The 18,922-nt window shown below is 40.4% G+C and overlaps 1 protein-coding gene across 1 annotated transcript in view; it reads right to left on the minus strand.

The window, feature by feature from the left end:
* CNTNAP5 (contactin associated protein family member 5) overlaps positions 1 to 18,922 on the minus strand; it is a 211,046-nt gene that overhangs the window by 74,390 nt on the left and 117,734 nt on the right. Inside the window, exon 11 of the mRNA XM_067298578.1 lies at positions 6,839 to 7,036. Coding sequence (XP_067154679.1) covers positions 6,839 to 7,036 — 198 coding nt within the window. The remainder of the gene's footprint in view (positions 1 to 6,838; positions 7,037 to 18,922) is intronic.

An 18,922-nucleotide genomic window follows, 5' to 3' on the forward strand; every position in this document is an offset into this window, starting at 1 on the left:
TAAGACAGTTTGGCTCTAATGGAGCCCACGATGCTCAAAGTAGGACAGCTGAATGATGCAGACAAATGGGAGCATGATGAGAACACACTCCCTGCTGGGGCTCTAATGAGGGAGAAGGCACACTTTTTTGCTCAGGCAACAGTACTGCTCTCTTGAATGGTGGACAGGTTGCTGTCATAGCTAATGACCCATTACTTTAAGGAGCAATAGATTAGCTGTTTGTTTCTAATTGTCATTATTTATTCATTGCTAACATTATGCTTAGAACTGCAAATTAAAAAAGACTGTCACTGCTCATGATTAGGGAATGCTAGCTGGGATACGCTGAAAAAATTGCATATTTCTTCCTTCACATTTTGCGTATGAATAGTTAGTTACATGATTGGGTCTCTCGGGTCAGAGGTGTCATTAGGACACATTTGGTTCTGACATACTTGTGTATTTCATACAACTATCCAATTCCAAACTCTTATCTTGACAGCAAAATTCCCCTGAACGCAAGATTTCTTCATTGCTGTGTTATAAGCACTTATGTCATTGCATTGGTTTCACAGGTTGAGTGAAGGGTACCATCGACTTTATTCCAAATCAGAGGTTCTTTGGGAAGAAAAGACCCAACTTAACAGATTACAGAGGTTAAGCAAACATATGTCTTCCAGTACCAGTTCACAGCATTGATCTCCTTACAGCATTGCCAATAACAGCTCACAATGACTCTAAGCATGCCTTCAACAAGTCACATAGCTCTCTGATTGTGGAGAAGAAATTTTACACTGACCAGGGATTACATGTATCCACTCCACTTCCATCTGACTGCTGGAAAGCTTTCCTAGGCCACTACCCCTTGAAAGAAAAAAGGAAAAGATGCAAGAATGGCAGAGGTATCTTTGCACAACTGATAGATCACAATAAGGGGAAGCTGCAAGATTGACGAGCCAGTATATGCAGTAAGACTCTGAACACACTTCTCTGTAAACATTCTCATTAATTTTAAAGAAAAACACTTACCTAAGGTAGCTAAATCTTGCTACCCATTGCAAACTTTAAGGCATAAATTCTCACAGTACTCCAAGAGAAAGTGGAGCACTCCTTACCCCCTCTCGTTTGGCCTATGACAGAGATAATATTCACATTTTCAAAATCTATGCAACTCACATTTAAATCAATGAAATTAAGTCTCTCTGAGATCTAAGCCCAAATAACTTGCCTAGACTGACACAGAAAAAGTGACAGAGCACGTATTAAAACTCAGGTCTTCCAGACTCCAAGCTAAAAATCTAACATCTAGGTTTACACTTCATTTACCTGTCCTACGTGTCTTCATTAATATCCTTGGTGCAAGCTTCCTGTGTATTAGAAGAGGTAATTTCCATGTCAGTAAAACACACTGCAGTTATTCAATTTGGACGGACAGATTTGTTCTCTATCTAAACACCAAAAGGTCTCCCATAAAAAAATAGAAGTGCAATTCCAGAATTGCTCCTTAGACTTTGTCTAGATTTTTTAAAATGGCCTCTAAATCTCTCCCTACATACACGGGACTGACAAATTTCTGTGTTACATTATTACAGTGAACTCCATTCAAAAGTCTCTAAAAATAGCACAGATTATCTAAAACAGTGCTTGAGAGAAGCTCTTAGCACTACCACTTCAGGGAGGGGAGAGACAAGATGAGATGGTGGAATTGCAGATGGCTGGTCAATCATCCTCAAGGAGAAGATCCTAATTACCCAGGAATAATTACACCATACAATCTACACCTGTCACCCATCCACTATTGTCCTTAAAGTGAGCCACTCTTTGAGGACAGACTGCCCTGTTCCACATTATATTGTACAATAACAAATGTCTCTGGGTAATGCAATAACAATTTAAAATACCTGGAATGCTAAAGTGGAAACTATATTTGTAAGGAGTAGAATAATAGTGAGCAAAGATCCAATGGTAAATGACTGCTTGTTATAGGTCATTTTCTATCACCTCATAGGGCATCTATGTAAAAAACTTCATCGGAACCCAGAACTCACACTCCTTTCTCCTCAAAGATTTATACTGCTCCAGAAAGTGGTATGCCCACTACATAAAACCTTGGTGCAATCGCATCTGAAACACTGTGAGTCACTTCCAGTCTCTATATCGCAAGAAAAAAATAGTGGAACCAGAGAAGGTTCAGAGAAGGGCAACTAAAAGGATTATAAAAACAGTGAATAAGTGGATAAACATCCTGCAGTACCAAAACTAAAAGGAACAGGTAACGGCACAAACTCTAACATCCCTAAAGAGCAATTCTGGATGCTGGGAATGTGCTGAGGGATGTGCTTAAGGCACTAAGACTCATATGCTCTCCCTAAACTGCAACTCTCCAGTTGCCACTATTGGTGGCAGGACCCTAGGCAAGAGGGACCAGTGGTCTGACCCAGCAGAACATTTCTTAGCATCTTATGCTCTTACATCACTAGAGGTCTCATATGGAAGGAGGCAACATGGATAAAAAGCTCTAGCAACACTATAGTTCAGAGAGAAAACACCACTGAACTGTCTTCAGCAGCAAGAATTAAGCCTAAACTGTAGTCTAAATTCAGAGAAATTAGGCCACGTGCCCTGCTGCCAGGTAGCACTATGTCTTCTCCCCCAGCCTGGTAACGGAGGTGCAAAACACAAATACAGTGAGTCACTGACAAGGTCAAATGTCTGGTATATGAGTCACTGAGCTGGAGAAAGTGCATGGCACAGCTCTGCACTGAGAAAGGGCTCTCACTGGGCAGGAGAGGTGAGAGGAGGAGGTGGAAGCCCCGTGTGCAAGTCCTGCAGTACACAGGCCCTCAGGGGGCCCTAGAAGAAGTTCAGGGAAGAGGTGTGTAGTTTAGCATGGGCATTTGAAATCAAAACTTGAAGTGACATGGTGCAGGAATTCTACTGGAAAGAGAAAACTATAAGGAAGAATAAAGAAAAAGAAACAGACAAGCTTATTTCTTTGATTTTGCTCTTGGACTGATCTTTTCTCAGTCCCTGCCTACACAAATGTACTGTGAGCTTGACAGACTGTCAGCTGAGGAATGTAAAGCAAGCTATCCTGCTGATACAGCCGTCACTGTGTTAAATCCTCGATATGGTGGATGTGAGGTAGCTTCACCAATGTTAAGCCTTTGAGTGAGCCACTGTGAATCTATTGCTACTAGAAACCTGAGCAAATTCAGTCAGGGCTGAGGGTTTGGTCGGTTAATATGTGTTTTCATATCTTCAAACATCTTGTCTGTTAACAGTGTAATTAAATGTACGTGTGCACACATACACTTATCCTTGTACACGTACTCTTCTCCTATGTATTACCTGCGATGTTCCAAAAGGAACAGAAATGAGTGTCCCAGGGGCCTAAATGTCTTTTCAATTTCCCAGAATACAGAGGGCACATTTAGAGGTATTCCAAGCTTCCTTCTCACCCTCCTACAAGGTCCTGTTGGTCCAGACTGTTCTTCAAAGGATGAGACAGTAGTAAACCCTTCAGTCTCTTGCTAAGAGTGTGGATGACTTTCCTAATTAATGCCAACTGTCATATTTGCTCTCGTTATGTGGGTGTCTCTCCAATAGAGATGGGGAAGTCACAAGAGTCTTCCAATTACTGATCATAAGTTTCATTTGCCCAGTACCATGAAAAAGACAGTTATTCCTTTGACGTCTATTCTGATATTCACAGTCTCCTTAAAATCTAGATGCTGGCAGAGATGTACAAAAATGCAGTTCAGGACAATTTAATTTTAGTTTTCAAAGACATGTTTGCAGTTAAGCCATAGCATGATAGTGAGAACTGATAAGGCTGTTCCAGACAGCAGGAGGTGGAGATGAGTAAGCTCCTTTGCCAACTGCCAGATTGCACGTCTGACATGTTGCAGATGTAAATCCAAGTAACTCAATGGGGAGACTACGCTGAATTATACCCACTGGGGATGTGCCCACGTATTCAGGGCAAAAGGCAGTAGAAAGAGCAGAAAGACAAATTCCTTGATATGAACTGGAGCAACTTTTTTGCTAGCCAGGAGCCTCCTTTGGTTTCTCTCTGAGGCAGCCTAGAGAGCTATGCCTGTCCCTGTGCCTATGCACATGATTCCCCCCCACCCCCAAGTGAAAGCTCTGAAAGTAAAAGTTGCTATGTAACAGTATGCAGCTTTTCTGGAGAGCAAAGTTGCAAAAGCAAAAGGAAAGAAAAATCTCTTTATTGCTTCTCTGTGAAACATGATAGTGTTTAGATCCTAAAAGCAAGGATTTTGGGTTTTGGTGCTATCAGCTGAGATATCCTAATCATATGTTCCATCTCCTCAGAAAAACAGAAATAAGAACAAAACCCCAAACTGGAGGAAGCTCAGAACTGGATTAGATCCCCTGCAGGAAGCAGAACTTTTATATCTCTGTCAAGATCAAAAAATGCTTCCGGGAAATGTCTTTCTGTCATTTAGTATGTGCTACCACTGGGCTCAGTTCAGAGGTATTAATGAGCTGTGATATTCAGCAGGCTGGAATAGGTGATGTAATGTTTCCTGCTGACCTATGAATGCAGCATAGTCATCAACTAATACATGTGCATTTGTATACTGACTTCTGAACGAAGATCTCAAAAGTCATTCATAACTGTAATTAAACATTATGATACCCTTTCAACACAGAAAACAATCTTTCAGGCATCCAAAAGACTAGACCAATCAAGAAACAAAACCCAACAGTCTTGATTTTTGTTCTGTTGCTCTGACTCCCAGATCACACTCCCTCCAATCAGATCTGTGTATAAACAACGTGGATGAGAACTTCTGCACTGAGCCCTGCAAAATGTCCTAGAGTTATTCATGCTTGTAGTTCATCTTCAAGTTTAGGATTGGAAATTCTTAAAATTGTAGGACTCTTCAAGATCTGTAGAGTGTTCAGCACCACTGGTCCTCTAGGATCTTCTATAATACAGAAGCAGCTCACCTCAATTAATAGAGCTATGTAAGAGCATGGAGGGGAGGGGGTGAAGTCTTTCTACTATTTAAAAATGCTTATCACTCAGCTAAGAACAAGTTGTCCCCCAAACCTTGTCCTTTCAAGAGCTGAAACAATTTATTTTTGAGTATGTTCCATATCTTGCCAAAATTACAGCCTTAGGCTACTAAGAGAGTTCAGGATGACCAATTTCAATGTAATTAAAAACCATACAAAGGGAGGAACAGAGAGAGAGGAAAAAATAAGACAGGGTCAGCCACATGCACAGCACTGGACTGTAATTTTTCTGATTTATCAGCTGGAGCTGTATTAAAGAGTTATGAGTTGCACAATTCTTGCCTGGTCAACTGTTAAGATGAGCAGTAACAGAGTACCTGGCCATGCAAGACAGGGAGCCAGGCTGCGAAACCCTGCTGTCCCCACTGCCCCACTCCGAGGACCACCATAACTGCTTTGAGCCTGCACAGTTGGAGAAGCAGCTGTCACTTGGGAATTTTCTTAGCAAGTCTGCCACTTGGTAGGTGGCTTTAGCCCTGAACCAGGATGGTTTGTAGTCTACTGTTAACTTGGAAAAGATTATTATTAGTAGTAGTATTTTTATTTTAAGACAAATGGATTTGGCTCCTTAAGAAGTGTCCCTGGTTTTATTCAGGTATCACATGTATCTCAGTGTTGGTTCATAATGTACCTTTACATGTGCGTGTGACCAAATCACTCACAAAAATTCAGCAGCCAGCAATCATTGAAAGTACAAGAAATACTTCCCCCTCTTTATGAACAGTTAAGCCTCTGTTTTGTTTTCTCCTTTGTGCTCTGCACTAGATGCTGATAACAACATTTCTTTAAAAAACGATTAGCAATACGAACAGTTCATGGCTAGTACATTCTGCTTTTAACAAAAAAAAAAAAAAAAAAAAAAACACCAAAACCTCACAGGTTTTAAAAGTAAACTGGCTGTAAGGCATCTTATTACTGGATCCATAAATATTCAGTGTTACAGTAATCTTCCTGAAACCCACCAAGTTTTTGATACATCTCATTGGAAGTCTATTTTAACAGAACAGGAACTCCCATTCCAGTCTCCCCTTAAGGCTTTCCACAGGATTTCTTCTAACCTACTAACAAATCTAAGAGTTGCTAATAATCAAAGAATCAGTCAAGCACCAGGACAACACAGACATAACAAGCAATCAGACAAGACTTTCCAGATATTCAGACACCTGCCCTTAGCAGTGTTCATCTCCCTGGATAAGCAAACATAAAATTCTGGCTCTAACAGAGGGCCGCATGGAGATTTGCCACCACAAAGAGACATGAAGCATTCAGACCCTCTGCTTTCCTGTGCCACTACATTATATCACAGTGAAAAAAATTGTTCCTTCAATCGGGAGGAGAAAATTAGCTTTGCCCAACCAACTGTACTACCAAGCACCTCAACATCATATTTACGACTGTAAGACTCAGAGAAGGGTACACCCTTCCTGTCCAGAAATGTCATAAAAGTCTGGAGCCATCTGGGTGCTTTCTATGTTTAATAACAGTTAAAAACTATAAATGAAGAAAAACATCCATTTAATATCAGCTAAATAAAGCTTTTGTGGTTTCCACATGGTACCTTCCATTGCAAAAGCTTTCAGACCCTTTACACGTGTGAACTTGCGCAGTGGAAACTCCACCGCAGAGCTCTTTCTGTCTCATGTCAGGAGACATCTACAGCACAGTGGTATCCAAGAAAGTAAAAGACTTTTCACTCTATCCTGTATTGCTACTTTAGTATATTTTTTTTCTCCTCAGTTGCAGTGCAGCCTGTGTCTGCTGTGTAATCAATAACAGTTAACAAGGAAAGGTTTGAGATTGTGGCACTTACTCGGGGTGTTCAGGAGACGTGACTTTTTGCAGTGGTAAGCTGCCTCCTGCTCGCAGTACTCTGCACTGTTTATCATGGCTTCAAGCTGCTCCGCGCTACTATTGTAGTTAAAGAACATGGTATACGGTTTCTCTGGATCAGCTCCGTGGACTCTGGTTAGCTCTGTGTTGTTGTGCTGCACTGCAGTCCAGATCTTATCTTCTGTAAAATGAAAAAAAGTTTGAACAGGAAGCTAACAGCAAAAAACTTTCAAAATGCAGGGAACAAAAAAACTATCGACATCTAAAGCTTTACTGCATTGGAGACAGGATTGGCTTTACCCTGGACTCCTAAATGGCCACTCTGTGATGAAGAACTGTTGCAGATCAGTCTAGTCCACATAGCTGTTTCTCCCTGAACCAACTAGAGCAAATGCTGCAAAGCCTGCCGAGCCAGAGATAAACTATAAGCTTCCCAGGAAACACAGGAGATGTTAAGCATTCTCTATTGCCAGGTGTTGGGAGCAAATTAGATGCATTTCAGCTGGCTCTAGCCCAAAGAGAAATGACTTAATAATATGGCTTAGGTTGATAATGTTCATCTTTTGCAAACTTCTCTTGGCCTTAGAGCACAGCCCACTCTGTTATAGTAACAAATGGTAATGATGGACTGCAGCTGATGAGCTCACACAAACTTACCACAAACAGACCTCTTGGCAGAAAGCTAAAATTGAGAATATGCTCTTATTGGCCAGTTAGAAATCGTATCACTCATTTTACTTAACACTCATATTTTTCTACATAGAAGCCAAGTAGTGCCCTACTTGGATGACAGTGCAGAACAACATATGATTCAGTATCTGCAGTTAACCACAAATTTTGATATTTTTCCATACTGGGGACCCCATTCTCATTTCCTTCATTACATTTCCTGGCAGAGCAAGGGATTTCTCAGGCCACAGGAAGCAGATCCCAGGCGTAAGCGCAATCTGCACTTGTCTGTAACAACCCAATTCATGACCAGAGTCAAGGCTGGCACGATAAGAACGACAACACAATTAGAAGCAATTAAGCGAGCAGGGAGCCTATTTCCTGGCTGGTTCTGGTGCGAGAGCAGGGGCAAGATAACAAGGACAGACTAAGCAGGCAACCAGTACAGCTGACCCACAGTAAAGGCCAGACTCCATAATGAGCGTTCACAGGACTGAGCCCTGTATGTGCTCCACGATGTTATTAAGAGATACATCCTGCAAATTCCCTCTTTATCAGAAAATGACCCTGCTTGCCCAGGGAGGATACGATATACTGACAAGTCAAAAATAAAAGAAAGAAAATTTTAACCATTTGAGAGCAAGTCTTCAGCCTCACTTGCAGAAACCTATGGACAGCAATGGAGAAAGAAGCAAGATCTGGATGACTGAGATTTCTTGTTATTCATGTTTCAGCAGGGAAAGCCTGTATAATGCCAAACTGGATCTTTTCTATACTGATCTTAATACTGTGCATTTAAGTATTCAGATAGTTTTACTGTCCGGTCTGAGTTCTTGCACAGCACTAGCTTTATAGTTACTCCCTGATACACTAGCATGACGAGCCCAACAGCTTTGTGGTCATGTGTGGTAGTCAAATTATTTTTGCTGAGCTACAAATATCACGCAGATCATTGAGACAGAATTCCAGTAGGTGTATAAAAAACCTAAAGGGCTATCTTTGCAGAGCAATTCAGATAATTTAATGGATTTTCTTTATAGAGGCTTTCAGATGACAGGCAAGTAACAACCAGTTAGGAGACCCTAACCACTTAAAGAGGTCTGTTCCAAGACCTGGCTGCAAGTTAAGACAAAATTACTTTCCCAGTATATTTATGGCAAGATCTAGAACTTCTAAAAGTGTAAGGACAGTTCATGCTCAGCATGCTGTACGTTCACACACAATGCTCTCATCATTTCTGTGATGATGGACAGAAACAATTGGCTTGTAGATCTATAATTTTGTGATTCCTATTGAATTCAGGATGTTGCTTGTGGATCCTTAAGGCTGAGTTGGACTTTGATAACTGAAACACTGGTGCAATGTGTGATACATAAAAGTTAGATAAAAACTGCAAGAAATGTTACAAATTTATTTATTGCTTTGTAAAACTTGCCCCAATGCTTGTAATCACAACCAACACTGTCGCACAATATAATAATAGCCTGCACTGTCCAGCACAATATATTGTGTCCAACACAATATAATTAAACATCTTCATAACACACATCCTGTACATCTGAAGGTAGTGATTCTTATCAGCCAGAGCATCTCCTTTTTTCTTTTGTAGTCTCAGGGATTGACATGACCAGAGTGGATTTTTCAAAAGCAGCTGAGGGTGATCTAACTTTGCTCTCACTGGAGTTGGTGGAAATTAAACCTCTGCCTTCACTGAAAGACCTACTATAAAGGCAAACATTAAGTTGTTAATACTATGCATGAGCTGTAAAAACAAAAGGAAATGGAACTGACTGGTTGTTAGAGATTCTGGACAGGCAGTCAGGAGCTCCTCCACTGAAAGTTATTAATATGCTTTTGACAAACTAATAAAAAGTGTAGCTCACAATAGTAGCTATACTACTGCTCAGGAAGTGCAATAAGCCTAACACTGGAGATTCAAAGTGCTTAACGCTACTGTGCTTTCCCAGCTTTGTACTTCTCTCTCAAGAAATGTGTTGTGTGGGTACCTGATAAAACTAAAATCATCATGGATTGATAATTTAGAAGTGCAAAATTAAAGCAAAGGATGATCTAGGAAAAACTTATAAAAAGTACCATAGCATTAAACAGTCTTCCCAAGCAGTGTTGGAAATGTAATTAATTGAAATGTTTGAAATGAGGCTGGACAAGGCATCAGCAAACATACTGTCAGGGACACACATTCATTGACAAGCATATCGAACAGACAATCCGACAGGTCTTTCCTCTTATCTTTCTCCGTGATCATTCATTAATTTCCATTGGTCTTGCTGCCATTAAGGCTAACTGAGATGTCCCTCTAGGACCTGAACTTTGGCATTCAAGGCCTCCTTTTCTCCCCAGGATCTTGTGGAAATGAGAAGCTAACTGCAGATTTTCCATCCTGAAGTTTGCAAGAGGAAAGGAAAAGCAAATCAAATTTCTGTCTGTACTGAATATAATTACTATTTAGCAAATAAATGAGAACAGAGAGGAGGAAAAAGTAGTAGTGGAAAGGAAGAATTTCACAGTTACATTTCAAACATTTCCTAATCTACACATGCCCCATCTATTATGGTTATTACTTTTACTAGTTAGATCTGTGTTTTGCTGGTCACTTCAGAGATTCCTTTTGTGTTCTACCTTAAGGTAAAGATAACTATCAGCAAAGCTCCTCAGAAAATATATACATTTGGCTCACTGACCTAGTGAAAGGACAGTCACTACCACAAGCAAACATACATCTGGGTAGGCAGAAGCTACCGCCGTTTCAAATGTTCCTTTCTTTTCCTTGTGGAAAAAGCTAGTGTAGAAAGAGCACAGAGAAACCACATCTACTCCTTTTCTTATTTTTTTTTAAGCAATAAAACAAAGAAAGAGTCTGAAAGGAAGTGTTCAGGTTGGAAAGGCAGCCCAACACACTGCAGATGTACAACAAAAGAGCTAGTTAATGTTAGACAAGGAAAAGGAAGAGATATTTATTCAACGATCTCAGTGCCTTTCTATCTCATCCATGCTTCTTCCTACTTCACAGGGGAAGAACAGGTATTTCCATCTTACAACAAGGTACCTGAGATGTGGAGGGACTACGTAATATGCACAAAGCTACACATAACCTGCTAGGAAAATAAGGAATACGTTACAATAAAAATAGAGAACGTTCCTTCTTTCAAAAGGCATAGTCAAACATGACTTGAGATGAAGTCAAAATAACTTGAAAAGTTACCACATTTCAGCTTTTCTGGCCCCCCTGTGGCCTACCTGCAGTAGATGAGGCTGAAAATGATTTAAGCCTCAGTTTGCCTTGGAACAGGGTGGGGAGCCAACATTGCTCACTACCGCATCTCAGCATCTCAGGGAGAAATCACTGACAGCTGAAGGGCAGTAAATTCTTGAACCATTCCAAGAGAAGACCAAGACCACATCCACCTATGTCCATAGATCAGAAAACAACACAAAAATAATCCTAACCTTTCATCCTGAAACCCTTACCACTTAGGCCAACTCTTGAGCTTTCTTCAAGCACTGTATCCTCCACCTCACACCCAGCAGTATAAGGAAAAACACACTGTGACATGTTTCCAGCGGACTGCACAGGTCGCCGTTTTAACTCTTCTCTATCTGTTTGGACAGTTTCTATACAAGCTCGTACTATTTAAAAAAATTCACTTGTACATGTTTTAGCTAAGGCTGCTCCCAAAATAGAGCTGTCTGCCTCAGAATGAGGGCAAGGAATTATCATCCTACAGCTCAGTCAGTGTGTACTCTGAAGCCTACCGACAATAATCTGGGAGCTTGCATTTCAGGAGTGCTCCAGGACCTACAATAGTGATCATGCAGCTGCAGTCTGGACATGAACACAGATTGGTCCTGTTAGAAAGCAGTGAACAGCTGTCTGCAGCTTAGCTCCCTGACTTGCACATGTAAAAGTGCTGACATGCCTCTGCAAAGATTATGCCTATGCCTTTGAAAATGGGGCTACAAACACTGTACCTATTTCACTCTGTGAAATGTTTCTAAAAAAAATATTTCTTCCTTTTGCTTTTGTTTTCATTGTATTTTTAGTGGGTGATATTCTGCAATCATAGGTGCAAAACAAATTGAGCGTCAGTAGCTCCTAGTCATTCCAATATCTGGAAGCTGCTAAACTAGGTAGATAAGGCTCTGTTTCCTTTATTTCAACAAAAAGGTTATCATTATCTTTTTATGTTTGTCCATGTTATATGTTTTCTACCCTGTTTACTCAACTTAATGAGCTCTCCTTGCACTTGTGAATTTACAATGAGAATGAAAAAGCTGTTCTCCAGACAAAGGTCACTGTTTATTTTTACCTTCTATTATTTCACCTTATTATTTTATTACTTTCTTAGCTTGGTAGAATTTCAAACCACACACAAGCTGAAAGTCAGTCAAAACCCAGTGGGAGAGCATAGCCACATCTTCCACTGTATAACCTAGAATACTTAAATGCAGCCTTGAGAAGCAGATTTCCTAAATGCTTGTTAAATTGTTTCATAATTCAAAGGTGACAACACTTTAATTTCAGGGTAATGCTACAGCTTTATGACTTCGCAGTTTTATTTAATGTCCCAATTTACTAGGATATTATGCTGCCTGTATTTGGTCCTAGGAGATGTTTTTACAGCATGGGACTGCAATGCATTCAGCACATTTCAGACTGTTTAGCCTCACCCATAGTTCTATCATCTTGCTGGAAGCCTCCAAGTTGCTTTTGACGGCACACAAATTAAATTGTAGGAAATTAGAGCAGCTGGAAAACTGGCTTTCAATGAGTTCTGTATTGTCTAATTCTCATTTTTATTCTTCAACTTGAAATATCTCCGTGGAGCACATTTCACCCATACAAACTGCATCGCTCCTTTGTGATTTACGAGGTTTGCCACAAAACAAGATTATTCAGACTGATTAAATTGCCAACAAGCCAAACATACGGTAAACGCTACATGAAAGAGAGAAAAATTGCTCCGAGAGCTCATATGATGCATTTCTTTCATGATGCTCTACACTGAATGCCAAATATTGTCCTGAAAGCTGTACCTATAACTACAGGAGTAGTAAGCACACAAAAGACAGACTCTAGCCCTTTAACACTGTATTGTTTTAAACTGCAGCGGCAGTTTAACCCAGCTGCTGTTATACTCCTCAAAGAGGAAGAAAGGACAATTTCTTAGAAGCAAACAGCTTTAATTCACTAATTCCAAGGAGATGTTTTCTGCATCTGCTATTTAACCTACCCTTTTTTTTTTCATTTTTTTCTACCTCCCATTTTCTGTTCTGCTGGCTGACCCAGTGCTGTGTGTTTTTGCAGCTTTCTTTGTGCTCATCAGCCTCCTTCTAGTTTCTGATTCATCTGTCGATACTTCAAGCGGGCGTCTGAGCGCTGCAATGCATTTCCATGGAAACAATTCTTCATGGGCTCCCGTCCCCAACCAAGCCCTGCGTGGAGCCCCCTCCCCAACAGGCTCGTGCCTGCAGGGGTACGTTCCCCAGGGACGTACAGACAGTACCAACCCCTCCTGGAGTTACCAGAAAGGTGCTGCCATTGCGATGAGGCAACCAAAGCTGCCCAAGATCCGGGATGGAGGAGAGAGCTATGCTCCTGGCTCCCTCCGCGCTCCAGACACAAAGTTTCCTCACCATCAGCCCCAGGTTCATGGTGTCCTCATCAGCAGAAAGGCCGGGACAGGTTGCTCTGGTCGCTCCGAGCAAGATGTCTTTTCTATGACCACTTACACCCTCATCCTTGAAAGCTGTGCTGAAACCCAGAGGTGGCAAATCATCACCCTGCCAGCCTCCTGCTTGATATCATCCATTCTCATATTTCCTGTAACACAGGATATCTACAAGCAGGGAGAACTACTCCTCCCCAAAAACTGAAGAGGCTGTCGCTGAACTACTTCCTAGTGCAAAACAGATACTTCTTCGCAACCACATTCTCCACGCTGGTGAGCTGTGACAGCCTAAATGCCTGCATCTTCTGCCATTTTCGATGCCTTCCGATAGCTCAGACCCCTGCATGAGCCTGACAGAGAAGAAATGGAGCCCGCAGGACCCTGCCATCCTCCTGGAGGGGTGGCAGGAGGCCGGCCAGGATGGCTGAAGGTTTCTGACATGGCACCAGGCACCTGCCTCTAAGGCAGCTGCATCCCACCCTGGTAACTGAGACAGCTGGAGTGACTTTGAGAGAGCCACAGCTTACCGCATATTGCTGAGCACTGCAAACATGGGAGGAGAGTGATTAAGTTGCAGTAACCCTTGATTAGAGGTAAAGGTTAGAGGAAAACATCTGTCACACTTTTATACTCTCCAGCTTTGGTGGAGGCCTCTTGCACGCGTGACAGCGAAGGCGGCCTGCATGACTCCTCTCATAATGCTCGTCAGAAGCACAGTGATTTCACCAGGCAGAGCTTGCTGAAAGCGGCAACGCAGCTGCTGACAGCTCAATGCCTTTGACATAATACAAACATTAAATGGTGCTTTTCATTTTATAAAGTTCTGGAATATTTAATGAAAATTGAAAACAGAAATATATAAATTGTCAGAATTGGAGCGTGCCAGGAGAGCTACAGTGTTTGAGGGGATAAATTGCAAATCTTTATGGAGTGTCTTTAATCTACGCAGTGCTAAATAATTGCCAAAGGATTCCCATTCATTGTTTTTCCCCAATGATAAAGTCAATCAAAATTACAGGCAGTAAGCTGAAAAGTACATTCATAAAAAATCAGGCACTCCAGAAACTTCCTGAAGAAGTTCAAAGCCATGAAATCTAATCTGGCTCACTTTGAGAACCGAAGGGAGTTTCACCACCTAAGCTCTTGTCCTGCAGTGATATAGACGCAGGTAATAAAATTAGAGCGCAGGGCATGACCTCCTGCTCCTCCTTTCTGCTATTGCTTTAGCCTAACCGATGTCAGCCATCCTTTCCCTGTGAGAGTCTGACATGTCCACAGGAAATGTAATAGGGGTTAAATCACAAGGTGACTTCTATGTTACTGTAACTGCCATAGAAAGTAAAAAGAGGTGATTATTTTTTATGGCAAAATAGATTAGTAAGTTATATAAACTGATGAACTGAGATTGCCGAGAGAAAAAAAAGGGAAAGATGGATAACAGGGAGAGTAACACCACGAGTTCGATGATTACGTTGTGAATACCAGTGGGGACCCCTGCTGCAGATGGGGATTGAAGCCTGGCCAGCTCTGCTTTGTAGCAGACCATCTCTTGCTATTCTCAGCCAGTAAAGATGAGTTGCTACAATATTTTCCTCAAATAGCTGACCAAAAATCCTACTATAAGTGGGGCTATTCAGACACAATGTATTTAGACACTTAAGCTATGCATATAACTTGTATCCTCCTGAATTCAGCCCTGCCTCTTAACATGCCATCGAATACATACTCTATGGAGCAATAAAAGTCTTGATCATTGTTAGCTGAATGAAGAAAAAAGGCTAAAGGCAATTTGATAAAGAAATTACAAATATCACTTTGGTTGGCAATCTCCTTCTGCTCCTGTTAGAATCCCTTATTATATCTGTGATTTAAACACAATATTTGCATTTTGACAGGAGAGTGCAAAAACAGAGATGATCTGCAACAAGAAAAAATATGTTTTGTTTCATTAATAGGGTTTTTCATTATGGTAGTTTCAAAAACAGATTTTGGACTAGTAGCAAGAGCTGGGATAAGGACTCATCTTTTCCTGAGCTGCATCTGTGGAGGTAAAAAAACAAACAAACAAAAAAACCCCCAAACACCCCAAAACCTTGGAGGAATGAATAAATACCTGGTCAAGACAAAATTAAGCATTGATCTTATCATAGCAACTTCTAAGCATTATTGATTTGATGGCCAAGGGTCTCCGTACAATAAAACTGCATCAGTAAAGATGCAGTTAGGCAACAGAATGATTTAGTGTATTGTAAGAAAATTTTTCAGACAGCAGGGTTAAAATTTACACTGGGGAGGTGAGGAGAGGTCATTATAAACACTTTCCATTGTAGGGAAGCAAAACAAGTACATGGATGTAGACTACATGCATACAGACACTGAGCTAGAGAATATCATTATTAGCGTCTAAGTAGTACTCAGGACAGACCAATAGACTTCTAAGCAAGAAGAGAGAAAAAAAAATAAGCATCACAAGAATATAAGGACTGGCAGACTAGAGTTTCAGATGGTCCATTAACAACCAATATCAGAAAATGGCTATCACCCACTTCAGTGGCAAGTGCAGATTAATTCAGTTGGGCTAATTATCAAACAATCAGCCTACAAGGAAATTTTCTTTCCCAGCCCTAAATGTTGTTTATTGCTCTGAAACATGACAGGATACATCCTCTGTGTACCTAATGCAAGAAGATGCGGGTCAAGAGCACCATGGATGATGGAAGAACCCAGATAAGGCAAACAGAGCTGGTCCCCGTTTCAGGCTGCTTGCATGCGGCTGGCCCTGGAAACAGGCCAGCTGTGTTCCCACAGCAATGAACATAACTAATTAATAACCCCTGCAGGGACCCACACAAATCCTCATGACATCTCTCATATAGTTTATCGCCCTACTTGATCTACTCATGGATTGGGTGCATATGCTTGTTTCTCTGCCCCCACGCACACGCGTATTTATTGTCTATTATAATTGATGAATTTCCATGTGAACATTACTTTGCTTTGTGTTTAACGGGTAGGTAAGGTGATGAAAACTTCATGTTAATAAGGTGCTGTCTTTTTTTTCCTACTAGTTTTGAGTTTGTTGTCCTTCATTGTCATTGAACTGTCTCCTTACTCCTATTGTAAGAAAATGCAAATGAGAGTATCTGAACATCACTGCTGTCAAGTGAGGCCCATCCTAATCTAAATGGTCATGATTTGTTTATTTTTAGCTTCTCTTTGCACAGATATCTTTCTAATTAGGTACTTTACTGTTCCCTACTACTTCCCTTTTCAAACACTTATTACAACATTACTAGAAAAAAACAGCCTTTGAGGCAAGGCCCCTTCTAGTAGTTCACATACTCTTTGCTATTTTTGATCAATTTAAATAATAGTATGCCATCCATAGTTTTTGTCACCTTGCTTTTTCAGTCACTTCTTCTGTCAATGAATAAATATGTTTATCCACTCTGATACCAGCAGATATCCTGTGAAACACTACTGTTAAATTTCTCGCCATACTGAAAACTGACTTTATATTTCTCTCCCTTTTGGTCTTTTTCCCTTTCAAAATTCCCTTTCCCTTATTTCTTTCTCCCTCTTTGTATGACTGTCCAACTCCCTCTCAACACACACACACTCGCAATTCTGTGTTTTCTTCATAATTTCAGTTCAGCACTGGGCTATTAAAGTTGACAGGTTGCATAGAAGTCACTGGGAATATAGAGATAATAAATTAACTTGTAATGTTGATGCTCTCCATATCCATCTCACATATGGGATGCCTATGACCAGACACTAATGTTTGAGAAAGCAGTTGTTAACTGGCCTGGTTAATAACTGGCTATGGACAAGAGCTCTATCTGTTCAATTAAACAGATAAAAATTATAAACAGCTTTAAATGCAAGTGAACATTAAGGAATAACACTGTTCTCTAGATGCAATGATGCCGCTCATTGCTGCTGCTGATTTCTTCTTTGAATTCATCTTTCACAGATGCAAGATACTGCAATTCCCAGAAGTCATGAGCTCATTGCACCTCTACTTTTAAAAGCACTAAATGAGTCATTTCCCAAATTTTCTATTCCACATCTAAATTCTTCAGCCTGTACGTGTTTTGGGCATAAAGAGGTTACCTCTCCTTGAACTGCACAAAAAAAAAAAAAAAAAGAAAAAGAACTGCCAGCCTGAGTACAGGCAAAGTTTCATTTAGCTCAGGAGCCAGTCTCTACCTCAGAGTAAGAGCAGGTACTTGGGAATGTGAGAGAGGGCAAAATGTTGCCTTGGAGCTTGCTCCTGTTTTCCAGTTCGCAGCTACCTGAGCTGGGTGTTGCATCCAAGCCTCCAGGTTTAAAAGTGCCTTCTGAACCTATCAGACAAGGTTTGTTTTTTTTTTTCTTTCTAGTTCCTTTTTCACTCTGTTGATGCATTGGCCTCCATGATGTCCTGAGCCAATAAGTTTGAAGTTGAATTATGCACTACATCAAGAAGAAAAAAACAAACAACAAAATTCTGCTGCTCGATAATTCAATTGTCCCTTAGCTCCTATATTGTGAAAAAGAATCAGTCCCTATTTGTTTTCTCTATGCCACTTAGGATTTCCACGCATTCCTGCGATAGCTCCCCTCAGCCTCCTCTTTAATCTGTTTAGTCTGTCCATGCACAGAAGCTATCTGCACTCCTGATCAGTGGTGCTGCCTTCCTACAGGCTTTTTCTAGTTTTACCCCTTCCTTCCTCAGGAGACAAGGACTGGATGTGACAGTCACAGTAGGTATGCTATGGATTTATGCCATTGCACAATAGGCTGTCTGTTTTTTCTCTGTTCCTTCCCTAATATAACAACATATAATTTCCTTTTTTGACTTCCCTTGAGCATTGATATTTTCAGAAAAATATGCAGAACTCTCATCTGAAAGAACAAATTCAGAATCCATCCCTATGTATGTAAAGTTAAGAATTATTTTTCCCAACGTTTTGCAATTAATCTACTACTGTGATTGTTCAATTATTACAAGCATAATGATAAGATACATTCACAGAGAGAAGAGAAATTCTTGTGATTAAGGCACCCAAACTAAATTTAGATGATACACAGGTATAACCAACTGTACCTCAAACTCCCTGAATAACTATAAAATAGTAATTTCTTTTTGTACCTCAGTCCTCCTTTATACAATGGAAATAATAGGGATGTCTATGACAAATGACCTCCTCCACCCCAAATGAGATATCTAGAAAAAGAAAAGTTTTCTAGGCTAGGAGGTCCTGTCAGTTTTCCCCATCTCCACTTTCCTGGCAACCAAAATAAAATAAGAATGTCAACAACAAACTCATTACAGATAGAGTGAAAATCAGGTATATGCCTTTTGGATTTCTGCCAAATAAAACTTATATGAGGAAAGCAGATGCTTTCTGCATCTTGTCAAAAATCCTACTTCTTCAGCAGAGATAAAAAGCGCTGACAATGTTTTGATCACACATATTTATATGATAAATAATAAAAATGAGCACATTTCCCATACTGGAGATCAAGGAAGGATATTCAGACAGAAAGGTGAAACTCTATTTCAATTCTTACGAGATTCAACAACAGTAAGGGAGACACATCTTATTAAATATTTGTTACACTTGAATAAAAAACATACTTAATAATTAACTGCTGTGCATTTAATTAACATAATGATTGCCCAATTAAGTCAAAATGAAAATTTAATTTGAGACACT

Source organism: Apteryx mantelli, chromosome 6 (assembly GCF_036417845.1).
Source record: "Apteryx mantelli isolate bAptMan1 chromosome 6, bAptMan1.hap1, whole genome shotgun sequence".
Lineage (NCBI taxonomy): Eukaryota > Metazoa > Chordata > Aves > Apterygiformes > Apterygidae > Apteryx > Apteryx mantelli.